A 20,520-nucleotide genomic window follows, 5' to 3' on the forward strand; every position below is an offset into this window, starting at 1 on the left:
GAATTTTTTTTTCCTCTTATATGCTTTGAAAATTTATTTTCGTAACAAAAATACCCTAATCGCTATTCGCTGTTAAGTTTTGCTATCAAATTATATGGTTTAACTAGTATTTTTAACGGTTAAATTTAACAATAGACAACGGTTTAGAACAAAAGTGTTATAAAATAAACTTCTAAAACGTATAAGAGGAGAAAAAAACTTGTAAGTTCTAGGTGCTTTTCATGAATACTTTTAGAGTATCTAAACATTTCATCCCTTTCCTAGATTGTGGCAAATTAGGAGTGTGAAGTGACAATTCAACTTGTGTAGCAAGTTATGTTAGTATTTAGTAACTTGACAAGAGTGGGGCTCGCACGGTGTGCCCTTGTTCTGCTTGAAATGTCAAAGACCCCATCATGTTTGCTCATTTAAAGAGGCTTCCTTCTCCATCATGCAACCCTGTATTTTTCTAACACCTAATGGGAATTAGGACTTTAAACTATTAGCATGACTGAATTTGATTCTGTTGTCATCTGTGGTTGCCAGATACATAAGAACGCATCTTGAAATTCAAATCCAAACATGTTTAACTATCGAGTGAAAATTTATTCACTCCCAAAGTTTATTAATTCACAGTTAACTTTTCATTATATAGTCAAACAACTTGTGATTTTTTCCTTTTGTGTCATAAAATTCCGACTGCAAGACTCAAGGATGATCATATCTTTCTTAACTTAGCCCAACATTTATTAAACTTGTTTATTTCAGAACTTCAAACTAAAGTTATGTGAGGGAATATTCTGGAGTTGAGACTTGAGTCTCGAGAGTGAAAAATTGAAGCTAAAGCCCATGCTTTCTTTTGTTTTTTGGTACAAAAATCGTCAAGCCCATGCTTTCAGCCCATCAAGGGATGCCTAATGAGACTAATTCCGTCGCGGTCATGGGCTTAACCTCGGGGTGGCCCAAACATTTCTGACTTCGTATTAATCCGGCCACTTCACGGGTGGCCTGAGCCTATAAAGTGAGTCGTATTTTTAGGGTTTTCTGTTTGAGGATGAAAATGACGAACACTTTGTCAGTTCACCCATCTACGATGTCTCCTTCCTCTCATTCCCTATCCTTTTTTCTGATTCTGTTATACTGAGTTATGAATTTTTGATGTCAGTCCAAAAAACTGAATGAATTTTCGATGAATTAGTGATTCTTTTGCCTTAAATTTGATTCTGTTCTGGATCGAAGATTGTCTTTGTTCGGGATTGTTAGAGCCGAGGCTGGGATGACCGAAATTTCTCGATTCAGATTTGGATTTCGGGTAAAGGACCAAATTCCAGAGCAAAAATCTTTTGCTTTGTGATGACCGCGTTTGTGCGTGTCTGAGCCTCCTCTTCGCATTCAGTTTGAATCTTCTAATTCTTTACTGGTGTCGCGCTGCGATGATTGTGGAACAAGGTTTTCTTTGATTATTTTCATGTTAGCAGTTTGGGGACGCCATATTCCGTGGCTAACAAAAAGAGTGTTTTTCTTTCTTTCTTTCTTTTGACTGACAAAAATTGTTTTTGCAATGATCAATTTCACCTTAACAATTGAATGAAACAGGCCAGCAATTTGAAAACACGGGGAAAAACAGTTTAATAATGGGTTTGAAGAATTATCCAAGTTCCAATCAAAAGATGTGTGGCGGGAGTCTCATGTTTTCCCCAAATTAAGTTTGGGGGTCCCTTCCTAATCTCGCAAGTGAAAAATTTAAAAATTTTAATTCTTTATCTTGCCGGAAAAATTAAAAGATTAATATAGGGCCTACGTGGTTATCGTTACTTTCACGAATCGTTGGACCGTTTGACGCCACAACCCACAAAGAAGGAAATTTCTGAGTTTCCATTGCGCTCCTCAGCACCTTGAAATAACGATTATCTTCCAACTCTAGGGTTTAGGTTGATTCGATTGATCTCACCATGGTCTTAACATCTGCGCAAACCTTTCTACGGTCGCCGCCATTGATTCAGCCATCTCTTCCTTCCGCTACTGTCTCTTCTCATTGTTTTGCAACCTCGCCTCGTAAATCACGTGCTTCCTTAGCTGCAGCTAGGTATCTTTCTCACCACAGGGGTTCAGATGTGGTTGGAGGAACAAACCGTATGGTTGCGAGAGCTTCGACCTCGCAATACAGTGCCAATATTGCGGAGGATGTAGGGGATGTTAGCATATTCACTGCTGCCGGCGAACCCGTCATGTTCAAAGATCTCTGGGATCAAAACGAGGTCAGCACCGTTCGTTCCGTGTATGCTCCCTCTCTTTTTCGCCCATGGTTGATAGAATGCTTAGTTGTCTTAGCTTTGGTTTCGTGCGAGGGTCAGTCAGGAATTATCAAACTTTAAAATATGATTGTTGAACCCCCTCTGGACTGTATAAACCGATTGCAGGATGACATGGCTTTAGCTAATTCATCCACCATGAGCGTCTAAATCAAGTTTTCTTGCCTTGTAAAAATATATATATATATAAAATTGTTGAATATATTAAACAGTGAACCCGATGCATGAGGATTCTTACAATTTGTTAGCTTTTGATACTGGGGACCAAAATTTGTAATATTGAATAATGGCCTGCAATGCTAGCTGGTGGCTCCTGTCTGATGTGAGTTTGTACCGCGAAATAGTCGCTAGATAGAAACCAAGTTATGGTTTTAGAAGTGTTTTCACAGTTTATGAAGTAAATATGAGAAACATTTTTGAGGGTTGCCAAACACCCATGCAGTCAGAAAATAATACCTCATCGTTAATCCTAACAAGGCTCTCTTCCCAAAATGAAAATTCTGATACAAAAAGAAAATGACATCGCTGGAAATTCAAAAATGCATCCGGCAAATTTGATGATTATTGTCGTTAATGTGACACATTAACTTGTTCACATATAAATGAATGAAAACCAGAGCCAGCAGCTCGATGGAATGTACTGTTTTCTAAATTTTACAAACCTCAAAATCGGTTACTGTGCAATAACGGTTTGTTCTTCCCCTTGAATTTTTCAGGGAATAGCCGTCGTGGCCCTCTTAAGGCACTTCGGATGCCCTTGCTGGTAACTTATCTTCACCTCGGGCCAAAACCATGAAGCCCCCCTTTTTTAGCCCCATAAAGCTTGTTAATTTGACTCTCTACCCTTGTGCATATTGTTCTTAGCTGGGAATTAGCTTCAACCTTAAAAGAATACAAATCAAAGTTCGATTCAGCTGGTGTGAAGCTAATTGCAGTGGGCGTTGGTGCTCCCAATAAAGCTCGAATCCTAGCCGAACGAGTATCTCTTTGAATTCTTTCTGTTGATCTTTCTTTTTGACGTCCACCAATAATTCATTATTGATATTCTGAACATGCTTGAACTATGAGAATTAGGCGCGATGGCATTGAATTTTATCTCCCATTAGAATTGGAGACGATAGCATTTTTAAGCTTTGGAAATGGCATGCCTGCTATTTTATTTGTGGCATCATATCGAACTAGGTGGATATTGGTGACAGGATGGTATCAAGCGATGATATTTGTTGGAGTGATCTCTGAGGTAGGGGTTGAACCAAAAAAAAAGAAAAAAGAAAAAGAAAAAAGAAAGATCTGAGCTAGGGCCATGCACTCTTGCTTAGTCTTTAATGCATTATGGTTCAAATGCTTGCCCACACTTATTTCATTGAAGTCATACTATTTATATCACAAACTATAATAAGTGCCCCCTCTTTGACACTGGATTGGTGTAGAATTTGGATCTCAATAATTAAATGTCTTTTAACTAATCCCTTCATCATTTCTGTTAGATTGAGAGACCTTCGTAAGTGACAATTTGTGTAATGTTGTTATGGATATGTTCCTAATGTCAATACTCAAAGCTGCTATATTTTGAATTTTTGATGACTTGATATTCTTTTTCAGCTGCCATTCCCAATGGACTGTCTTTATGCGGATCCTGAGTGCAAGGTACCATGCGTATAGCACATTGAATTCTCAACCTTTAGGGCTCATCTCTAAGTGAATTTGGAGTAATAAATGCTTCCTTCTTTCAGGCATATAATCTTTTCGGACTATACTATGGTTTTGGCCGCACATTCTTCAACCCAGCCAGTGTAAACCTCAGACTTCTTCTATGTAGTACATACTTCAAAAGGATCATTGGGTTGCCTTATAAATATACATATATGTTCACCTTGAACTATGATATTGCAGGCAAAGGTATTGTCGAGATTTGATGCTTTGCGAGAAGCAGTAAAGAACTATTCGATTGAAGCCACTCCGGATGATAGAAGCGGCGTGCTACAACAGGTTTGTTAATCCATGTCTGGCATAGAAGGACCAGAACGGAATTAGTTGTGTTGATAATTGCTGTCATGGCTTTATCAATTGTTAATTTGATGGCAGGGGGGAATGTTTGTATTCAAAGGGAAGCAGTTGTTGTATGCGAGGAAGGACGAAGGCACAGGCGACCATGCCCCATTGAATGATGTTCTTATTGTCTGCTGCACTGCTCCTGTTGCCTGAGCTCTGTTCCACTGATTGTTATGCCTTCCTTCATCTGCGCCTACACGCGGTGGGATTTCTCGCCGGCAATTTTGAACCCATGCGCCTCGCTGCATGGGCCTTTATGTTGTGTAGCTTTTCGAATGCCCCATTGTTAAAGGAATTCCTTTTCGTAGAAAATATGAGTTGTCAAATATATAGCCTGTTAAAGACTGGCTGTATAATTGTCAAATGCAATCTTTTTTCAAGCATGACTGGTACATAAAATGTAAATAAAGGCAGGAATCATTATACTGCATTGAGTTTATGATTTCCAAATAAAAAGAATATCCATAGAACGTAAACCATATGAAGAAGTGCACGAGCCTTCCAGGAAATAACGTCAATCAAACTTGGAATTCAAGTTAATGGCGTATGGTCGGATCCGTTTTGGGACATCATGGGAAGGTTGATTGCTTGGTTCATTGGGAGAGCTCGCCAAGTACTCGTTCCTAATCTGAATTGAGCCTGAAAAATATGTTACGGCAAATGAGTAAACATGAATGAAAAAAGACAGTGAAGGATGAAATTACCAAAGGGCGGTGCAATACCAAGAGCTCCGAAGGAACCCATTGTCTGGACATGGATGTAATTTTCACGACTGGTCAGAAGATATCTGCATATCACACCTTTCAACAGTTGAACTTTTCAAGTAATGCATGCGAGATGCGACTCTGCTAGTAATGGCGATCAAACAACACCCTAATCCTAGTGAAAGGCACAACTATCATCTAAATTATAAAATACTGCATAAACATACCTAATATTTGTGTGTATTTATGACGAGCTAAACTATGAAATCAATAATTAATCAAACAAACATAATTAAATTAATAATTAATGAAACAAACATAATTATTACTCGGCTGAACAGGAATACAATAAAATGGCGCCACATTTCTGAGTTCTATTAGTTTCCTTATATTTTATAAATACAAATTTTAAAGAAAAGAAAGATATTAGACTTTATGCCCCTGAAAAAAGGATGACGGTAACCGTGAGGGTTGAATCGATTGGTAAGAGCCGTTTCCATTTAATTACGGGTCTCAAGTTGATGTGTGGGAATGCAGTATGTTAGGACTAGGGACGTCAATCTTAATAACTCCTGTCATGTCTTAAACCTTGATTAATCTGGCCCATTAAGTTTCCGTGTCCTGTGACTGGCACAGGATACTGGGTGCACTATGCAAAAAAAAAAAAAAAGATGACGGTGATCCATCTTACACCGTACACGTCTGGGAGGTGGATGCTGACTGAAAGAGTTGCTGTTCACACGTTTTGATCAGTCTTCCTGCCAAATTTTTGGGATATGGGAATTACGGGAGGGCCTCACGCTCACGCCACTTCGCTTCGCTCCGTGGCACAACTTGTCTATGCTCTGGAGAATACCAAATTTTTCAGACCGACATGGTTTTGACATTTGCTCAAAATTTAGTGTCTCTGCGACCACCGGTTCGACCCCTCGTGTCTTCTGGGGTCTTTCCCCCTTGTTTCTCTGTTTCAACTCCTAGTTCGTGCGTACCAACTTACTTCCCTGAAAAAAGTGGTTCCGCTGTTGTTGGTGGAAAAGCGCGTCTAGTTGCAAGAGCTTCAGCCTCCACCTCGCTATACACACCAAACATTGCCGAGAGTCTTGGTGATGTCACCATTTTCACTGCTGCTGGTGAGCCAGTGATGTTCAAGGATCTCTGGGATCAGAATGAGGTCGGTATCTTTAGCCCAGTTTCTACTCCTTCTGTGTCCTCCTAATCTAACATTCGATTTTTTGGATAATCAGCGGGGATTTGTCATTGAAAAATTTGCATCGTCAAAAATTGCTTTCTTGATTGAACTCTGCCAAGTAACTTTGTTTTGTGTGCCAACATTACGTCCGATATAGATGATTATGTAACGCAGGTGAAATCTGCCCAAAGCTTGTTATTTTTCTTTTTGGCGGACCTCCCCGAAGTTCATTATTCATGTTGAAGTTCGAAAATAATTATTCAGACAACCCGGTCAAAAGTCCACTTCTCATGATAAAAGACTGATACAAATATAACATTATAACTCTGGCAATCAAAATATGAATCTAGCATATTTGATTGTTTTTAGTATTACCATACATCAGTTTAGTCATATACAGAAGCTTTGCCATCACCTTCAATTCATGATTAATGTTTCTAAAACATAATTAGCAAGTTGAGTGGATATGTTCTCTTCTAAATATTGAGACCTAAATCTCTGTTATTCTGCAATAACTTTTTGGTACCCGCTCTTAAATTCTTCCTAGGGACTAGCTGTTGTGGCCCTCCTAAGGCATTTCGGATGCGTTTGCTGGTAACTGATCTTCATCTTTGGCCATCGTTAAGTCTTGTTTCTGTGAAGCTAGTTATTACGACTTTTCTACACTTGTGCTTGTTGGTAGTTGGGAATTAGCTTCAACCCTGAAGGAATACAAATCAAGGTTCGATTCAGTTGGTGTGAAATTAATTGCAGTGGGTGTTGGCACTCCCAATAAAGCTCGTATACTTGCTGAACGAGTAATTTCTCTCTCCCATAATCTATCATTGCAACATATTGCTGGCAATAATTCACGCTATAAGAAGCAAAAGAGACCCTTTTTTTAATTTTGAATGGGAGGTGTTGACCCTTTTTCATGAGTGGCTGAAATTATGGTTGGAAGACTTTGCTCGTAATCCTATAAAGGATTTAGTGGTGTTCTGAAAATGCTTGAACTATGAAAACCATAGACAATGACAAGATTAAGAGTTCACCGTTGCTTCTGTCGGAATTGGGGATTGGATTCGAGAATTAATTATAAGTAATAACCAGTCGCATCCCAATTTATTGCATTTCCAGTTATTTTTGTCATTAAAATAACTGCTGACATTTGAGTTTCCTGTTTATTGTTGAAGCTTATAAGGATTTTTCATGCCTGTAAATCACGGCCCTGATTAGTTTAGTTGTAGCATCTGAACACGCTAGCTAGGTGTTGGTGATTGGCTAGTATCCATAAAGAATTTAATTTTGTTAAGTGTTCTTCAAGCATCATGCTTAGTATTTGATAATTTCATGTCGTCATGGACACGTTGCTCTCAAGACTGATATTTTCTTATTGACCTAATATCCTGTGCTCAGTTACCATTTCCAATGGATTGTCTATATGCGGACCCTGAGCGCAAGGTAATGTGTTTGGCACTCTAAGCACTCATCTATCAGGATTCATTTTTCTGTGAATTTTTATTTTAACAAATGCTTGTCTCTTCCAGGCATATAATGTTTTGGACCTATACTATGGAGTTGGTCGTACATTGTTCAACCCCGCCAGTGTAAACTTCAGACCTTTGTGAAGTATACGATTTGAAGAGACTGTTGAGTTGTTGTCTAATACGTGTATCTTTCCAACAAAACGTTGATATTTCAGGCAAAGGTGTTCTCAAGATCTGATACTTTTCGGAAGGCATTGAAAAACTATACGATTGAAGCCACCCCGGATGATATAAGTGGTGTCTTGCAACAGGTTTCTATTGTAGGACCGGACTAGAACAAACTTTGCTGTGTTCTTAATTCCCTTGAATGGTTTGCTTTTGTTTTTTAGTCCGCCTTATATGGATAAGTTATTAATTTATGTCAGGGAGGAATGTTGGTATTCGAAGGAAGGCAGCTGTTGTATGCGAGGAAGGATGAAGGCACAGGTGACCATGCTCCTTTGGATGATATTTTTGATGTCTGCTGCAAGGCTCCTTCTGCATAATCACAAACCTTATACTGTATAACTGGAAGACTTTTTTCTTACAACTGCGTATTGTCATATACATAACCTGATGATAGCTAGTGGCTAACGATTTGAGATAATAATATTAGGGAACTTCTACGTTGACCTAGGATTCAGGGTTCAAATTTGACATTTTCTTTTCCTAATTGCTTGATATAACCAAAGAACGAATCTGGCAGTTTGAACTTTATGATTCTTTCGGTTAGAGGTGGAGACTGTTATGAACTTGAGAGAATTCCAGATAGGGACTAGTGAGTTGTGCGTATTCAAATAGCAGGTTTCACGCAACTAGGCTGTGCCGAAAGGGGAGGGGAATTGCGTAAAATCTAATATGCCATAACAAAACTCTTTAGGTGCTTGCGTCGTCTCTTAAATTGCAAAATCGTAGCGTAAAATAAGCCTTTGATTTTTCACGCGTCAAGAAACGGGTCTTGTGTATTTATTCTCTGAGATGGTGCAAATCCTTACATGTCTCTGAGTGAAATGAGATATTGGCGTGAAGGAATGAAGGGTGGAGTAAACAGTATTGCTGAGTCTCGGTCAAACTGCCTATAATTGTTGGCAGCCGCTGATCATCTCTTTCAGGATACAAGAGTCGCCTTATATATTCTATGCTCATTCTATCCTCTTCTTAATATAAGAGTTAGTTAACTAATTTCAGTAAATTAAGACAATTTGTTAAGTTAGGTATTTACAATAAATAGGTGTTGTTTTTCTTAGAATACTTCTACTAATTATATGTATTAGCTAGAATTATCATTTAATAAAAATCTTTAACATGTGTAATTATTACTAAGAGGACTATTTTGAAATATATGGATAGATACAAAAAACAAAGTAGATTAGGGTTTTATATTTAGGATTAAATTAAAAGTCAAATTAATTTTTATATCACATGAAATTTTCTTATTTTCTTTTATCATGTCACCAACTCCTGCAGGAGTGAAAGCAAAACTGTTAAAAGATTTATTTTTTGATGTTGATAATTCAAAAGTTTTTTAATAATTAGCCAATTAAAGAAAACCAACATTCTCTCAACGCTTGTATTTTGATTCCGAAATGTTGAAGGGGCTAACGGCAATATAAATATACATAACATAAAAATTTTGACAGATTATAATATAAACGGTATGGCTTTTACCTCATACAATAAATTGAAAGTACATTAATTTCATGGAAGGGGGAAAGAAAAAGGTCCGGAAGCGGATAACCTGAGTATGCGGGGATGGATTATCATTTATTGTTACTGATTAGACAGAGGCAACAATCAATGGCAAAACAGGAAAAAAGAATCAAAATATTTACCACACCATCACTCTTGTTCCCATTAATAATTTATTTTTACTTTATATTTTAAAATTTAATTTTTGATTTGTAACTTTGTGTCGTCTCCCCTCCCCCGGGGGGACTTGGAGTTTGAATTTTTAATTCCGAATTATGGGAGAATGAGATAAAAATATATCAGAAATTAGTTTAAACTAGTTCAATGTTTAGTTGCAGATAATGTTTGAAAGAAAATTCATTCTAATAAATGTGTTTATCAATCTCGTTGCTGATGACACAAGCGTTAGAGATTATGTATTAGTTTATCGTACTATGTAGATTTTAGTTAATTACAATTTTAATTGGTGTCTCGACCTGTCAATCAAGTATGAAGCTTTGGAATAATGTAGAGAACTTTAAACCCCACTAACCACCCTACCAATTGGATATTCTGAAATCTGATGGAACTTTCTCGCCCTTAGTCTCTTTCAGACAATATAGGGATCTCTAGGAGTGTGAATATATTAACTGAAAGGTAGGCTTTAGTAAAAATGGGGTCAATTATTTCCCCCTCTCCTGCAGTATCCAAGGGCTCTTCTTTCCCAGTGAAGGCAATCAAGTAAGGTCTTCGTTGCAGGGCTAGAAGCTACACTCCACTACGCCAGACTCAGAGTACAGAATCTCTGCCCATCTTAAACAAGTGCATTTTGAGCGAAAGTAACTTTTTTCTTTTTTGACCAGCGAGTGAAAGTAACTTAAATATGAGACTAAATGATAAAATAGAAGGAACTTGCCGGTGGAAATTGGGTTGCATAAGTTGAATGAAAATTGGGAGGGTGAAAAAGGAAAAGGGAAAGGAAATTTTGAATGTTGCAGGGTGCAGACAAGAAATTAAAGGGGGTCATAAAGAGGTTCTTATCCAAGGGTACGGCATGCAACATTAATGCCTGAAAAACAGAGGAAATTGGCTGGGCGTAGGGTAAAATCAAGCAAAACTGTAAAAGACAGTAATGAGGCTAAGAGTAGATGCAGGAAAAATGCCATCGGGTTCCATGAAAGGCTTACTTAAATACTTTCCCTTAAAAAGATAAAGTGCATGCAGACCCTATCCTCACACACTACGGTTTTCAACAGGTCCAGACGTGGTCATCCCACAGGTAGCTATCTATCCATCCAGTTCCCCTTTCTCTGTTCATTATTTTTCGCATTTGTTTTGCATGCGTGTTTTTCATGGAATAAAGACCGAGCATTGAGTTTACCAGCAAAGGTAAGAAATCGCAGCATAAAAACCGAGGACGGAAATTTTAGGCTTGCTTTTAATTTAACTTGATCAACGTGAAATAATCTGAATGGTGCTATTTCCATATTAGATGATCTTCCCGGCAGCTTTCCCTTAAAGCTGATAATGTCCTGTCCTTGTGGAGCCATCTTTGTGACCAAAAGCCAAGTAGAAAGTGTCAGCATGACATCGTTCTCGTTCCCACTAAAGCCACATGGAAAACAACTCCTTCGTAGCCGGCCTGACGATGACTTCCAATCCCTAGACACATCAGAAGTGCACTATGCGAAGAATATTCTGCACCCCAACCACGCAAACCAGAGAGGAACAATATAATTGAACAATAAACAAGAACTAGACGGCTCGTTCATTATAAACGAGTCGACATCCTTGTTATGCAATTCCATATAAGAGACCAAGACGATGAGATTCGTCATCGGCGATTACTGATTAGGTGTATCATAAGGGGGAGAAAAACAGATATGAGTGACCGCAAAATCGTTCTAGTGACGGGCTGTGCCAAGGGTGGAATTGGATATGAGTACTGCAGGGCATTTGCAGGGCAAAATTGTCAAGTTTTCGCGTCTGACATCTCACATAGGATGCAAGACATGTTGGATTTGAAGTCAGACAACATAGACACAGTCGAGCTCGATGTGAGTTGTGATGAGAGCGTGAGATCGGCCATGGACACTGTGCTGTCCAAGTGTGGACGCATAGACATTCTGATTAATAACGCTGGGATAGGTAGCACAGGCCCTCTAGCTGAGCTGCCCCTAGATGCAATTAGGAAGGCCTGGGAAATCAACACTTTGGGGCAAATAAGGTTGGTGCAACATGTGGTCCCCCACATGGCTTTGCGTAGAAGTGGGAGCATAGTGAACGTTGGGAGTATTGTGGGCACAGTGTCTACTCCGTGGGCAGGCTCTTACTGTGCTAGCAAGGCTGCCGTGATTGCCATGTCTAATAGCTTACGTCTTGAGCTCAGGCCATTTGGGATTAAGGTTGTTCAGGTTCTGCCTGGGGCCGTCAGGTCCAATTTGGGGAGCACCAATTTGGAGAAAGTGGGGAGTTACCAATGGAAGCTTTATAAGGAGTTTAAGGATGTTATAACGGAACGAGCAAGGGCTTCCCAGGGTAACAAAGCCATGGATGGTGCAATATTTGCCAGACATGTTGCCAAGAAGGTTTTGAGTCCCAAGCCACCTAGACAAATTGTGTTTGGTCACATGACTGGCTTGTTCGCCTTGCTTTCTTGGTCTCCGCTGTGGGCGAGAGACCTCTTTTTCTCCAACCGCTTTGGCCTAAACAAAAACGTTCCATGATTTGTGTCCATTGCAGGATTGGATAGCCCTACAATCTCAAATAAATATAACGATGATGAATTTAAATTCTAAACACAGTCGAGTTATTCATAATGTGTGTGGTGTTTGGAATAAAGCGGTTTGATGTTAAGAGGTGGTAATGAATGATTATGGCCTGATTTGAATAGCCTGAAATGATATAATCAAGAATTACGGTTAGTTGCTATTGGATTGGGAGGTAAGGACTTTTTTTTTGGGGGGGGTGTCAAATAGTGAGAAAAGGAGAGCGACGTAGTCTTCGACGCCAAAAGGAAAGGGTGAAATGAAAAGAAAGCAGAGATGGGAAAAGCAGAGTAAGAGAAGACTAATTAAGGCAAACATGCTATTGGGCTCAAAGTGCTTTGGTAGGTGGAGGATATTCTCATTATTACCCACAATCAAAAAAGGACTTCTCTTTCTCTTTGTTGCTTCTGTGCCACGTCTCTCTTTCGCTTCCAAACTCCCCATTCTCCATCTCTTTTTAGTTTTTCCAGCCAAATCATTCCCTCTTGAATTCCTGTCCCCATGAACCTGGTCACCCAAATTTGCATGCAAAACCAATGATGACCCCGATCAAAAGAGAATACCCATTTCAATTTCCCTTTCTATTTTTTAAAATGCTCACATATTACTGACCAACATCTCACTTTTCATCATCTATCATCTAGTCCTCGAGTAGGGTCGGAAAGAAATGCCTCCTTCCTCTGCTTTGTAAACTGTAGTGAAAGGAACTCCAGATTGTTCAAACTCGATGCCTTTCTCGTTCTTTTTGAATTTTGGAATATCAGACACGCCGATAGGGTTCAACGTATAAAGTAAAGAAATAAATAATTGTTGACGGTGTGTTTTTTCCCCAAAATTTCAATGTTTTTTATACTTCCAAATATGGGGGCGAATGACTCTGAAGCGATCCCGTTATCATTGGTTCTGTTTCCTTTTCTTTTTGCTTTTTCGGGTATAATCCATCTTGCATTCTCGTATTTGCAGGAGTGAGGCTAAGCAAAGCCAGAACTTTATCGCAGTGGAATTAATTAAACAATGGTTAAGGCTTTAATTATTCAAGTGTGAATATGATTAAAAAATGCATGTACCAAACGAAAGTATGTTTGTGAAGGGCCCTTCACATAATCATTTCAGGAATATTATGTACTTTGATCAAGAGGGCAATGTTCATCCCTAAGCGTAAGAAGTTTTATTTTTTCATCTTTTCTTCTCTCCATCTCAAAAGTGGCAGGCTGCTTTATATTATATTCGTGACAGCCGCCAGATCAGGGCACTCTCATTAACATTAAAAACTGCGTCTCATGGCTATATAACAAGCTTTACCCATTAAAACTTTTTCCGAGTTCGATCTTTACTTAATTGGAATTGCATCCCTCCCTCACTATAAAATTCATCCGTTCATTGTATTATTGTTTTCATTCCAGTCACAGACACTTGTTTTTCCCATAATGATTACGCTAATACGAGAACGACATAACCCGCTTGCTAATTTCCAATTTTGCTTTTGGTGAATCCCCTTCCCGTCTCTCGCTTTTTGTCTTGATGCAAATGTTGACCAAGTTCCGGCGTAATCATGCCCATCCTAAAACCACAGTAGAAAAAAAAAGGAAAAAATCTCACACTGTTTATTGCACCTCAGCTATCGCCAAGCAACACCGAGCCTAGTTACCCCAGAGGCATAAATTATAAGATAGCACTGTCCTCCTTTACTCTGTGCATGAAGCCATGAACTCTTTCGTGGGGTGAGCTCAGTCAATCATAACGATGATGGTTGATTAGTTTTTGAATGATCGCAAATGATATATACCTCTTAAAGAGACAGGGATAAGTTCTTTTTTGCCTAACTACCGCCGGCAAATAATTCGCAACGGAAAAGTCTCTAGCAATAGACATTAAAAACTCACAGCAAACTGTTTTGCACATGCTTTTGCAGAGTATTTAGGGCATTTTTCTGACATTTGCGTAGCGAATTTATGAATTTTTTATTGCAAGTTTCACTAATTTTGCGATAGAAAACAAATTATGGCAAATATCCTTCTCTTTTTCCTTAAGAAAAGTATGAAAAGTATGGTTCCATGCACCCAAAAACCACGTTCCGCTTGAAGTAGGTTGTGGTGGCGTTGCGTTGTATATTCCTCTGATGTCAAGAAGCAGAGCATGAGCCGAAGCTACGAATATTTCCTTGACCCTCTATGTATCTTTGTACAAATCATCATATAGTGTCAGGATATGTTCGAAACATGCTGACACAGTGACACATCGATAATAATTTTTATTTTTTTAAGAGAGAGTCTTAAGCTTAAGGGGCATTATCTTTTGGTGCGCATTTTTTCAACTTTTGTACAGCGTACACAAAAGTCAAACACTCTCTCCCCCGCAGTTTAAAAATTTAATTTAAGAAGCAGACTTCGGAAATGAAGACAGTTGCGGATAATTTGCAATGAATAATGGGAAAAGAGAGGTGATGGTGATTACATAAGATGGATGGTGAAACGACGAGGGGAGAGGGTGGAATTCAGATGCGTAGACCTCAGAGGGAAGGTTACGTAGGTCCAGAGGGATGAGTATACGCGTCCAGAAATGAGGTGACTGGAGGGACAGATGGTATTGTGCCCGTGAAAATCTAATTGAGCAAGGTCCTCAGCTACTGCGAGGCATTAAAAGCTAAAGTAATAAGCTCGAGTACATCAATACTGTGCACCCACTAATCAGTAAATTTAAAGAGAGAGAGAGAGAGAGTGTGTGGTGGACTATGAAGTCTTTTCCTCGGGCCAGCTTGAAGTGGGAAGGCGAGTTGCTTGGATGCTCTGTCCTGAGGACAAAACAAGGGCCCTGCTTTCTGTGTTTTTGGGGATCCAGGAGGTATCGGTGGTTCTTGTGGTTTTGTTGGATGCTAATTCTTTAATGGGCTTTTAAGTTTTAAGAACTATTTGTTACGTTTATTTTTAAGGAGAAAAGAAGAGAAGATAAGAAGAAGGTGTGGGAGCGTAGGATAAAGCAAAAGAGCAGGTCTTTCTCATACACGGATCCCCATGGAATGCGGGAAGGATGCCTAACATAGCTTCCTGCAACACATTCTTTTTGTTTATTTTAAAGGAACCTGCTTTCTTCCCTTTAGAATACTGTCCAAAGAGACAAACATATATACGGACCTCTAACAGAGCCAGCCCCAGAGAGAGAGGGGGGGACAGAGCATTTGGATTCAGTTGCTCTCAGGAGTTAGATTTCATCATTTGGATGGTTAGATTTGGTTTGGTCGCTTCTGCTACAATCAAGAGATATATATCTTAACCAAAAAAAAAAAATCCTCGTTCCAAATGGAGGGAAAGCTAGAGAGCAGAGAAAATATATTTCCCCATGATTGAGTTGCCTAGCCTTAAGACCAGCTTGGCTAGAATATCTATTATCTAATAATAGGTGAACAAGTGAGACAGAGAAAGATGAAGTCCGCGGAGAATGATGACACCCATGGTCATGAAAACAACTGGTTGGGTTTCTCTCTCTCCCCTCACATGAATCTAGATGTTCCTTCCCACTGTAATGATCAACAAGGCAAACAAGTTACACGGCCTTCCTCTGCCGCTGCAGATGCAGTTCCGGCGAGCTTCTATCACTCCATGCCCCTTCCTCCTAATTATGGCATTTATTATGGTGCTCTTGAAGGTGAAAATGCCGCCTTCTATTCATCTCTTCCTGTCATGCCCCTGAAATCTGACGGCTCTCTCTATCTAATGCAGTCACAACCTCAAGGTTAATTCAAACTTCTGCCACAAGTTTTGTTCTACACTTCATTTCTTTCGTGTGGTGTCTCTTGACTTTTTTTTTTTTCCCCTGCTTATTGAACATGTGCAGGAATGGTATCGACTTCAGCCCCGAAACTCGAGAATTTCTTGGGCAGCTCAACAATGGGGACCTTGAGCTTAGACAGCATGACTTTCGCCAACCAATCCTCACGCCGAGAACTCAACAACCCAAACTATGTAAACCGCGTCGAACAAGGCCAAGACGTTCAGGTTCAGCCTTTCGCAACATACTATTCTGGCTTCACAAGTCAAGAAATGATGTTAGAAGGGCCCAAACAAAATGAGGTTTCAGACTGTAATGTCCAGGTCCCAAGTATTGCAGAGGAGGGAGTTTCTGGAATGAAGGGCTGGGGCATGAGAATCAACCCAGCTGGTCATGCATCGGAGTCAGAGATGATGGTTAGCGTAGAGGATAACAATGGTGGCGAGTCTGGATCCATTGGATCAATGGCGTATGGCGATTTGCAGTCACTGAGCTTGTCCATGAGCTCTGGCTCACAATCAAGCTGTGTCACAAGTTCACAGAGAGCATCGCCTTCTGTCATTGATTCTGTTGGCGTGGATACAAAGAAAAGAGGACCTGAAAAGTTTGACCAGAAGCAAATTATTCACAGGAAATCCATAGATACCTTTGGCCAAAGAACCTCCCAATACAGAGGTGTAACAAGGTTAGTTAGTTCTTCTCCTGTACCGGTGGTGCCCTGTTACATCAAATTAAAGTTTACCTAAACGTTTGAACTATATCATGCATGGTTCATTGATTTGCCTGAGAGCTTTGCTTGTGTAGTTGCTTGACATTGTATGTCCTGCCTCGCGCGTGACCCTGCTCGACCCACTTAAACTCATTTTTCTTTATTTCGTAATTTCAGTTCAATTTCTTTATATGTCTAAAGGGTTTTAATTTATCAGACATAGATGGACTGGTAGATACGAAGCTCATCTTTGGGACAACAGTTGCAAGAAAGAGGGTCAAAGCAGGAAAGGAAGGCAAGGTATGGAAAATGAAAATGTATCAAGCGAGTAGCTTTTTTTTTTTTGGCCTTTTGTTGTTTGTTTGTTTGTTTCCATGATGTGCTTGGTCATCCATATCTATCGATGTTCACCTGAAAAGCTCTGATTTTTTTCTTGTCATGTCTCACTCACTGTTTTTATATTCTTTGCTTCCCTGGGGATACGACTCAAATAAACGACGCATCTCAGTTTATCTAGGTATGCTTTCTCGACGTTTTCTGCTGAAGTATAATTCTCAAAGCTTAGTAGATTATGTAGACATATTTGCATTGTTTTTTTGTCTATGATGCTGGCAAAAAAGGAAAAGTAATGTTTATGCAAGTGGATCCAAATATTATTTGATTACAGGGGGTTATGATATGGAAGAAAAAGCTGCGAGAGCTTATGACCTGGCTGCACTCAAGTATTGGGGACCCTCCACTCATATCAATTTCCCAGTAATAATTAACTACTTCTGCCTTTTCTCTTCCATGCTTGTAATCTACTAACGAAACCAATTTCAGTAACTGCTACTGATATGCAATTATGATCTTATAATAGTTTACCCCCCCCTTTTTTCCCGTCGGTTTTTTTTTGACAGTTGGAAAATTATCAAAATGAACTTGAGGAAATGAAGAACATGACCAGACAGGAATACGTGGCTCACTTGCGGAGGTATTAAACCTTTGTTATAACCATCGCATCATCTTGAAGATTATTGTTATTATTATTTAAAGAGCATATCGTTAGCATCTTGAATTAATATTCATGTTAGATGATCATAACATCTCTCAGCCCTGTCCCTTTTCAGGAAAAGCAGCGGATTCTCCAGAGGTGCTTCCATGTACAGAGGAGTAACAAGGTCTCTGCGAATAACTACGTAGCATACTGTAACGTTTTAATGAGTAAAAGGATTTCTATTCTTTCTTTAAGAAAGACAGCTTTCTCTAAATTCTGAACCGAGGTTTCTCATTGTTCACTTGGTAGCAGACATCATCAACATGGGCGGTGGCAAGCTCGAATCGGCAGAGTGGCTGGAAACAAGGATCTATATCTTGGAACCTTCAGTGAGTTCTTTCAAATTTCACTGATTAATTTTCTTTTATTTTCTTTTTGCTTGTCAATAATTTTCATTTTTGGCCTGTCCTCTTGGACCATGCTCCCAATAATAGGAGGAGACTGAGAGGCTGTTTCGTGTGTTGTTTACAAAAGCTAGTAATTGATGTGTTGATGGTGTTCTAAGCTCTTTGAGCTCATCTTTCCAGCCAACAATAAAGCTGATCTGCAGTCACTTTAATATTATAGAGAGCTGGAAGCTAGTCCCGAGACTCAGCTTTTTATAAGGCTGTTGACTCAGAATGCAGAAGAATACATATATATATATATATTCTCATAACTTTAATCCTATTCCCTTAAAAATATAATCCAAATGTAAATGCTAGGAAAGTTTATTTATGTGATTGAAATGAAACTCTAGGTACCCAAGAGGAAGCAGCTGAGGCATATGACATTGCTGCTATAAAGTTCCGTGGAGTAAATGCGGTGACCAACTTCGATATAACGAGATATGATGTGGAAAGAATCATGGCTAGCAGTAACCTTCTTAGTGGCGAACTAGCCAGGCGGAACAAAGAGATAGATGGTGGCAACGATCGGGCTATCATCCCTATAGGTACAGCATATGTTGAAAACCAGGATGCGATTTCAATGCGCAAGAGTTTCGAAGGCCAGTCATCAGAGTGGAAGCCGGGAACGCATATGTTCAATCGTTCTCAGTGGATGACAGAACTTGACCAAAATCCAGCAAGAATTGAGACTTATAGAACTCAGTCCTTCTCAGTGCCTTTAGATAACATGATCCATCAAGTAGATGACCCGACCAATATGGGAACGCACGTCTCAAATCCTTCATCATTAGTGTCAAGCTTGAGCAGCTCACGTAAAGTTAGCCCTGATAAAACAAGCTTGCCAGTTCTCAGTGAAACGCCTTCGTTAGTGACAAGCTTGAGGCCTCCACTTTCATTGCCTCATGTGCCAGTTTTTGCTGCATGGACAGATGCTTGATTAGTCCGGTTCTTTTTTAAATTGAGAAGCATTTTGCATGAACAATATACACGAAGGAAGATTCAGTGACCTTCTTGTAGGTGAAATTAGTGGGGAAGGGCGTCTTATTCACAGGTTTTGTTCTTACTTTATAGCTTCCTCCGATTAAAGAGTTACCAAAATTTCAAATCCTTCCTGCCAAATTTTGTGGAATTGTCATTGATGAAAAACGGCAATGCTATAGAAAACTCATATGACCAAAAAAAGGACAAAATGATTAAGGAAACATGTGGACGCTCCTAATCAAAATATCCAACCATGTTGGGTCCTTTTACGTACAGAAACCAGTTCAGTGTGTTTCAATAACCCAACGTAACGCCATGATGATATGATCTATCCATATGTCGATAACTATCTATCTTTTATTTTGACAAAAAATAGGAATCCTTTGACCTAAAAAATAGAAGATGTGATGTCATGGCTACCAGCTCTCCACGTCCATGGTCATCATTACTTATTCCCTTTGCCATGAAACTTTGTCTAAAGGAGGCATATTCCCTTTATCTAATTCAAAACAATAGCAATTGAGTGCGAAATCAGGTTCCGTCAAAAGGACTTTAGTGATCTGATTAGTGACTCAATGACCCGTGTCATTTTTCTCCCCAGCATTTCGCCCTGTGTGTTACGGAAGGCCATCCTGTTGGAAAACCTTTCACATCTTCCAAAGCACTCTGCGTTTCTAATGATGTTGGTCGTCAAATTGGCAATCTTATCCTATACCCATGTGAAATCCATGAAACTCTGGGTTCGCGCCAGAGCTATCGTTTCTTTTTCCTCTTCTTGTGGCCATGTAAAAGAGGGAAGAAGATAACGAGATGAAGAGTTATCAAATTGATCGCTTACAGTCCAAATACTAACATGGAATTGTTAAAACACTACAGGCTTCTTGGTTTTGGTTGTCTTGGCAGCTCAAAATGTTCGATGTTTGATACAGGTGAAAAATCAACGTGGTAAGCTTGTGGTCAGAGAGATCCTAGGTAGAACGGGCAGCAAAGTACGTGGATGAAAAAAACAGTATATCCACTATTAATAAAGGGATCCTTTCGTGGTTGGTTTTTGGGGTGGGGGGGGCCTTTAATGAAGTGGGCGTGTCCCTCCATGTCTTAATAAAGGAAAAGTTCGCATGGTAGCCCAAATATTCTAACAAGGCAAAAGAAACAAGAGAATAACACATATACAAGGTGACATGCCGACGGCAACAACGGACACAAAATCAAAAGAAAGCAGCGCATGTATACGGCGAAGTCAAAAAAGATGATGCATGGTTGGAGGTGGCGATAAATGTGCACCGCATCGTTCATTTTAACCATTCAAATTAGCATTGTCGGTGGTTCTTGCGCTAAGGATGTGCATGCATGGAGAAACCTCAGCATTATATTTACATAGACTGTTATGTCTCTTGTGCGCGTCTTTATACGTTCAAGAGGAATCAAAACTGTTGTCGAACAGAGCTTTACTTTGGTTGTTA

At 39.5% G+C, this 20,520-nt stretch overlaps 4 protein-coding genes and 1 non-coding gene across 9 annotated transcripts; all 5 read left to right on the top strand.

Annotated features, from left to right (window-relative positions):
* Positions 1–1,150: 1,150 nt before the first annotated feature.
* Positions 1,151–4,780, top strand: LOC114722383 (thioredoxin-like protein AAED1, chloroplastic). 2 transcript variants are annotated; one of them, XM_028908411.1, is made up of 7 exons: positions 1,151–2,237; positions 3,008–3,054; positions 3,156–3,270; positions 3,894–3,938; positions 4,025–4,084; positions 4,185–4,280; positions 4,359–4,436. In XM_028908411.1, exons 1-7 carry the CDS (start codon positions 1,932–1,934, stop codon positions 4,368–4,370), a joined length of 681 nt encoding a protein of 226 aa, XP_028764244.1. In that variant the 5' UTR covers positions 1,151–1,931; the 3' UTR covers positions 4,371–4,436. The 2 variants fall into 2 exon arrangements, with proteins under 2 accessions (XP_028764244.1, XP_028764243.1); XM_028908410.1 differs by having other exon boundaries at positions 1,156–2,237; positions 4,377–4,780.
* Positions 1,248–1,361, top strand: LOC114722430 (small nucleolar RNA snoR126). The gene has a single exon (XR_003738157.1). It is a non-coding gene; the product is annotated as a small nucleolar RNA snoR126 (small nucleolar RNA).
* Positions 4,781–5,560: 780 nt separating the features above from the next.
* Positions 5,561–19,296, top strand: LOC114722394 (AP2-like ethylene-responsive transcription factor AIL1). Of its 4 annotated transcripts, none has more exons than XM_028908425.1 (10): positions 5,561–5,570; positions 15,543–15,906; positions 16,009–16,627; positions 16,869–16,951; positions 17,160–17,168; positions 17,319–17,407; positions 17,551–17,624; positions 17,761–17,811; positions 17,940–18,016; positions 18,427–19,295. In XM_028908425.1, the coding sequence occupies exons 2-10, from the start codon at positions 15,597–15,599 to the stop codon at positions 19,011–19,013; spliced, it is 1,899 nt and encodes a 632-aa protein (XP_028764258.1). In that variant the 5' UTR covers positions 5,561–5,570; positions 15,543–15,596; the 3' UTR covers positions 19,014–19,295. The 4 variants fall into 4 exon arrangements, with proteins under 4 accessions (XP_028764258.1, XP_028764259.1, XP_028764256.1 ...); XM_028908426.1 differs by lacking the exon at positions 5,561–5,570 and having other exon boundaries at positions 15,143–15,906; positions 16,009–16,169; positions 16,266–16,627; positions 18,427–19,296; XM_028908423.1 differs by lacking the exon at positions 5,561–5,570 and having other exon boundaries at positions 15,144–15,906.
* LOC114722396 (thioredoxin-like protein AAED1, chloroplastic) lies at positions 5,807–8,380 on the top strand. The gene is made up of 7 exons (XM_028908429.1): positions 5,807–6,218; positions 6,784–6,830; positions 6,919–7,033; positions 7,632–7,676; positions 7,763–7,822; positions 7,918–8,013; positions 8,128–8,380. The coding sequence occupies exons 1-7, from the start codon at positions 5,922–5,924 to the stop codon at positions 8,245–8,247; spliced, it is 780 nt and encodes a 259-aa protein (XP_028764262.1). The 5' UTR covers positions 5,807–5,921; the 3' UTR covers positions 8,248–8,380.
* Positions 11,293–12,135, top strand: LOC114722395 (NADPH-dependent 1-acyldihydroxyacetone phosphate reductase-like). Its single transcript, XM_028908428.1, has one exon. The coding sequence runs from the start codon at positions 11,293–11,295 to the stop codon at positions 12,133–12,135; it is 843 nt and encodes a 280-aa protein (XP_028764261.1).
* Positions 19,297–20,520: the final 1,224 nt, after the last annotated feature.

The sequence above is a fragment of the Neltuma alba genome, unplaced genomic scaffold (genome assembly GCF_004799145.2).
Source record: "Neltuma alba isolate B1F8T4 unplaced genomic scaffold, ASM479914v2 tig00012092_pilon, whole genome shotgun sequence".
Taxonomy (NCBI): domain Eukaryota; kingdom Viridiplantae; phylum Streptophyta; class Magnoliopsida; order Fabales; family Fabaceae; genus Neltuma; species Neltuma alba.

What these genes read in the sequence shown, in the direction of transcription:
- LOC114722394 (XM_028908425.1), top strand. Translation starts at nt 15,597, where the DNA reads ATGAAGTCCGCGGAGAATGATGACACCCATGGTCATGAAAACAACTGG. An exon ending in CCACTCATATCAATTTCCCA is followed by an intron (nt 17,408 to 17,550) that starts GTAATAATTAAC and finishes TTTTTTTGACAG; the next exon opens with TTGGAAAATTATCAAAATGA. An exon ending in TCTATATCTTGGAACCTTCA is followed by an intron (nt 18,017 to 18,426) that starts GTGAGTTCTTTC and finishes ATGAAACTCTAG; the next exon opens with GTACCCAAGAGGAAGCAGCT.
- LOC114722383 (XM_028908410.1), top strand. Translation starts at nt 1,932, where the DNA reads ATGGTCTTAACATCTGCGCAAACCTTTCTACGGTCGCCGCCATTGATT. An exon ending in ATCTCTGGGATCAAAACGAG is followed by an intron (nt 2,238 to 3,007) that starts GTCAGCACCGTT and finishes TGAATTTTTCAG; the next exon opens with GGAATAGCCGTCGTGGCCCT. An exon ending in CACTTCGGATGCCCTTGCTG is followed by an intron (nt 3,055 to 3,155) that starts GTAACTTATCTT and finishes TATTGTTCTTAG; the next exon opens with CTGGGAATTAGCTTCAACCT.
- LOC114722396 (XM_028908429.1), top strand. Translation starts at nt 5,922, where the DNA reads ATGGTTTTGACATTTGCTCAAAATTTAGTGTCTCTGCGACCACCGGTT. An exon ending in ATCTCTGGGATCAGAATGAG is followed by an intron (nt 6,219 to 6,783) that starts GTCGGTATCTTT and finishes AATTCTTCCTAG; the next exon opens with GGACTAGCTGTTGTGGCCCT. An exon ending in CATTGTTCAACCCCGCCAGT is followed by an intron (nt 7,823 to 7,917) that starts GTAAACTTCAGA and finishes TTGATATTTCAG; the next exon opens with GCAAAGGTGTTCTCAAGATC.
- LOC114722395 (XM_028908428.1), top strand. Translation starts at nt 11,293, where the DNA reads ATGAGTGACCGCAAAATCGTTCTAGTGACGGGCTGTGCCAAGGGTGGA.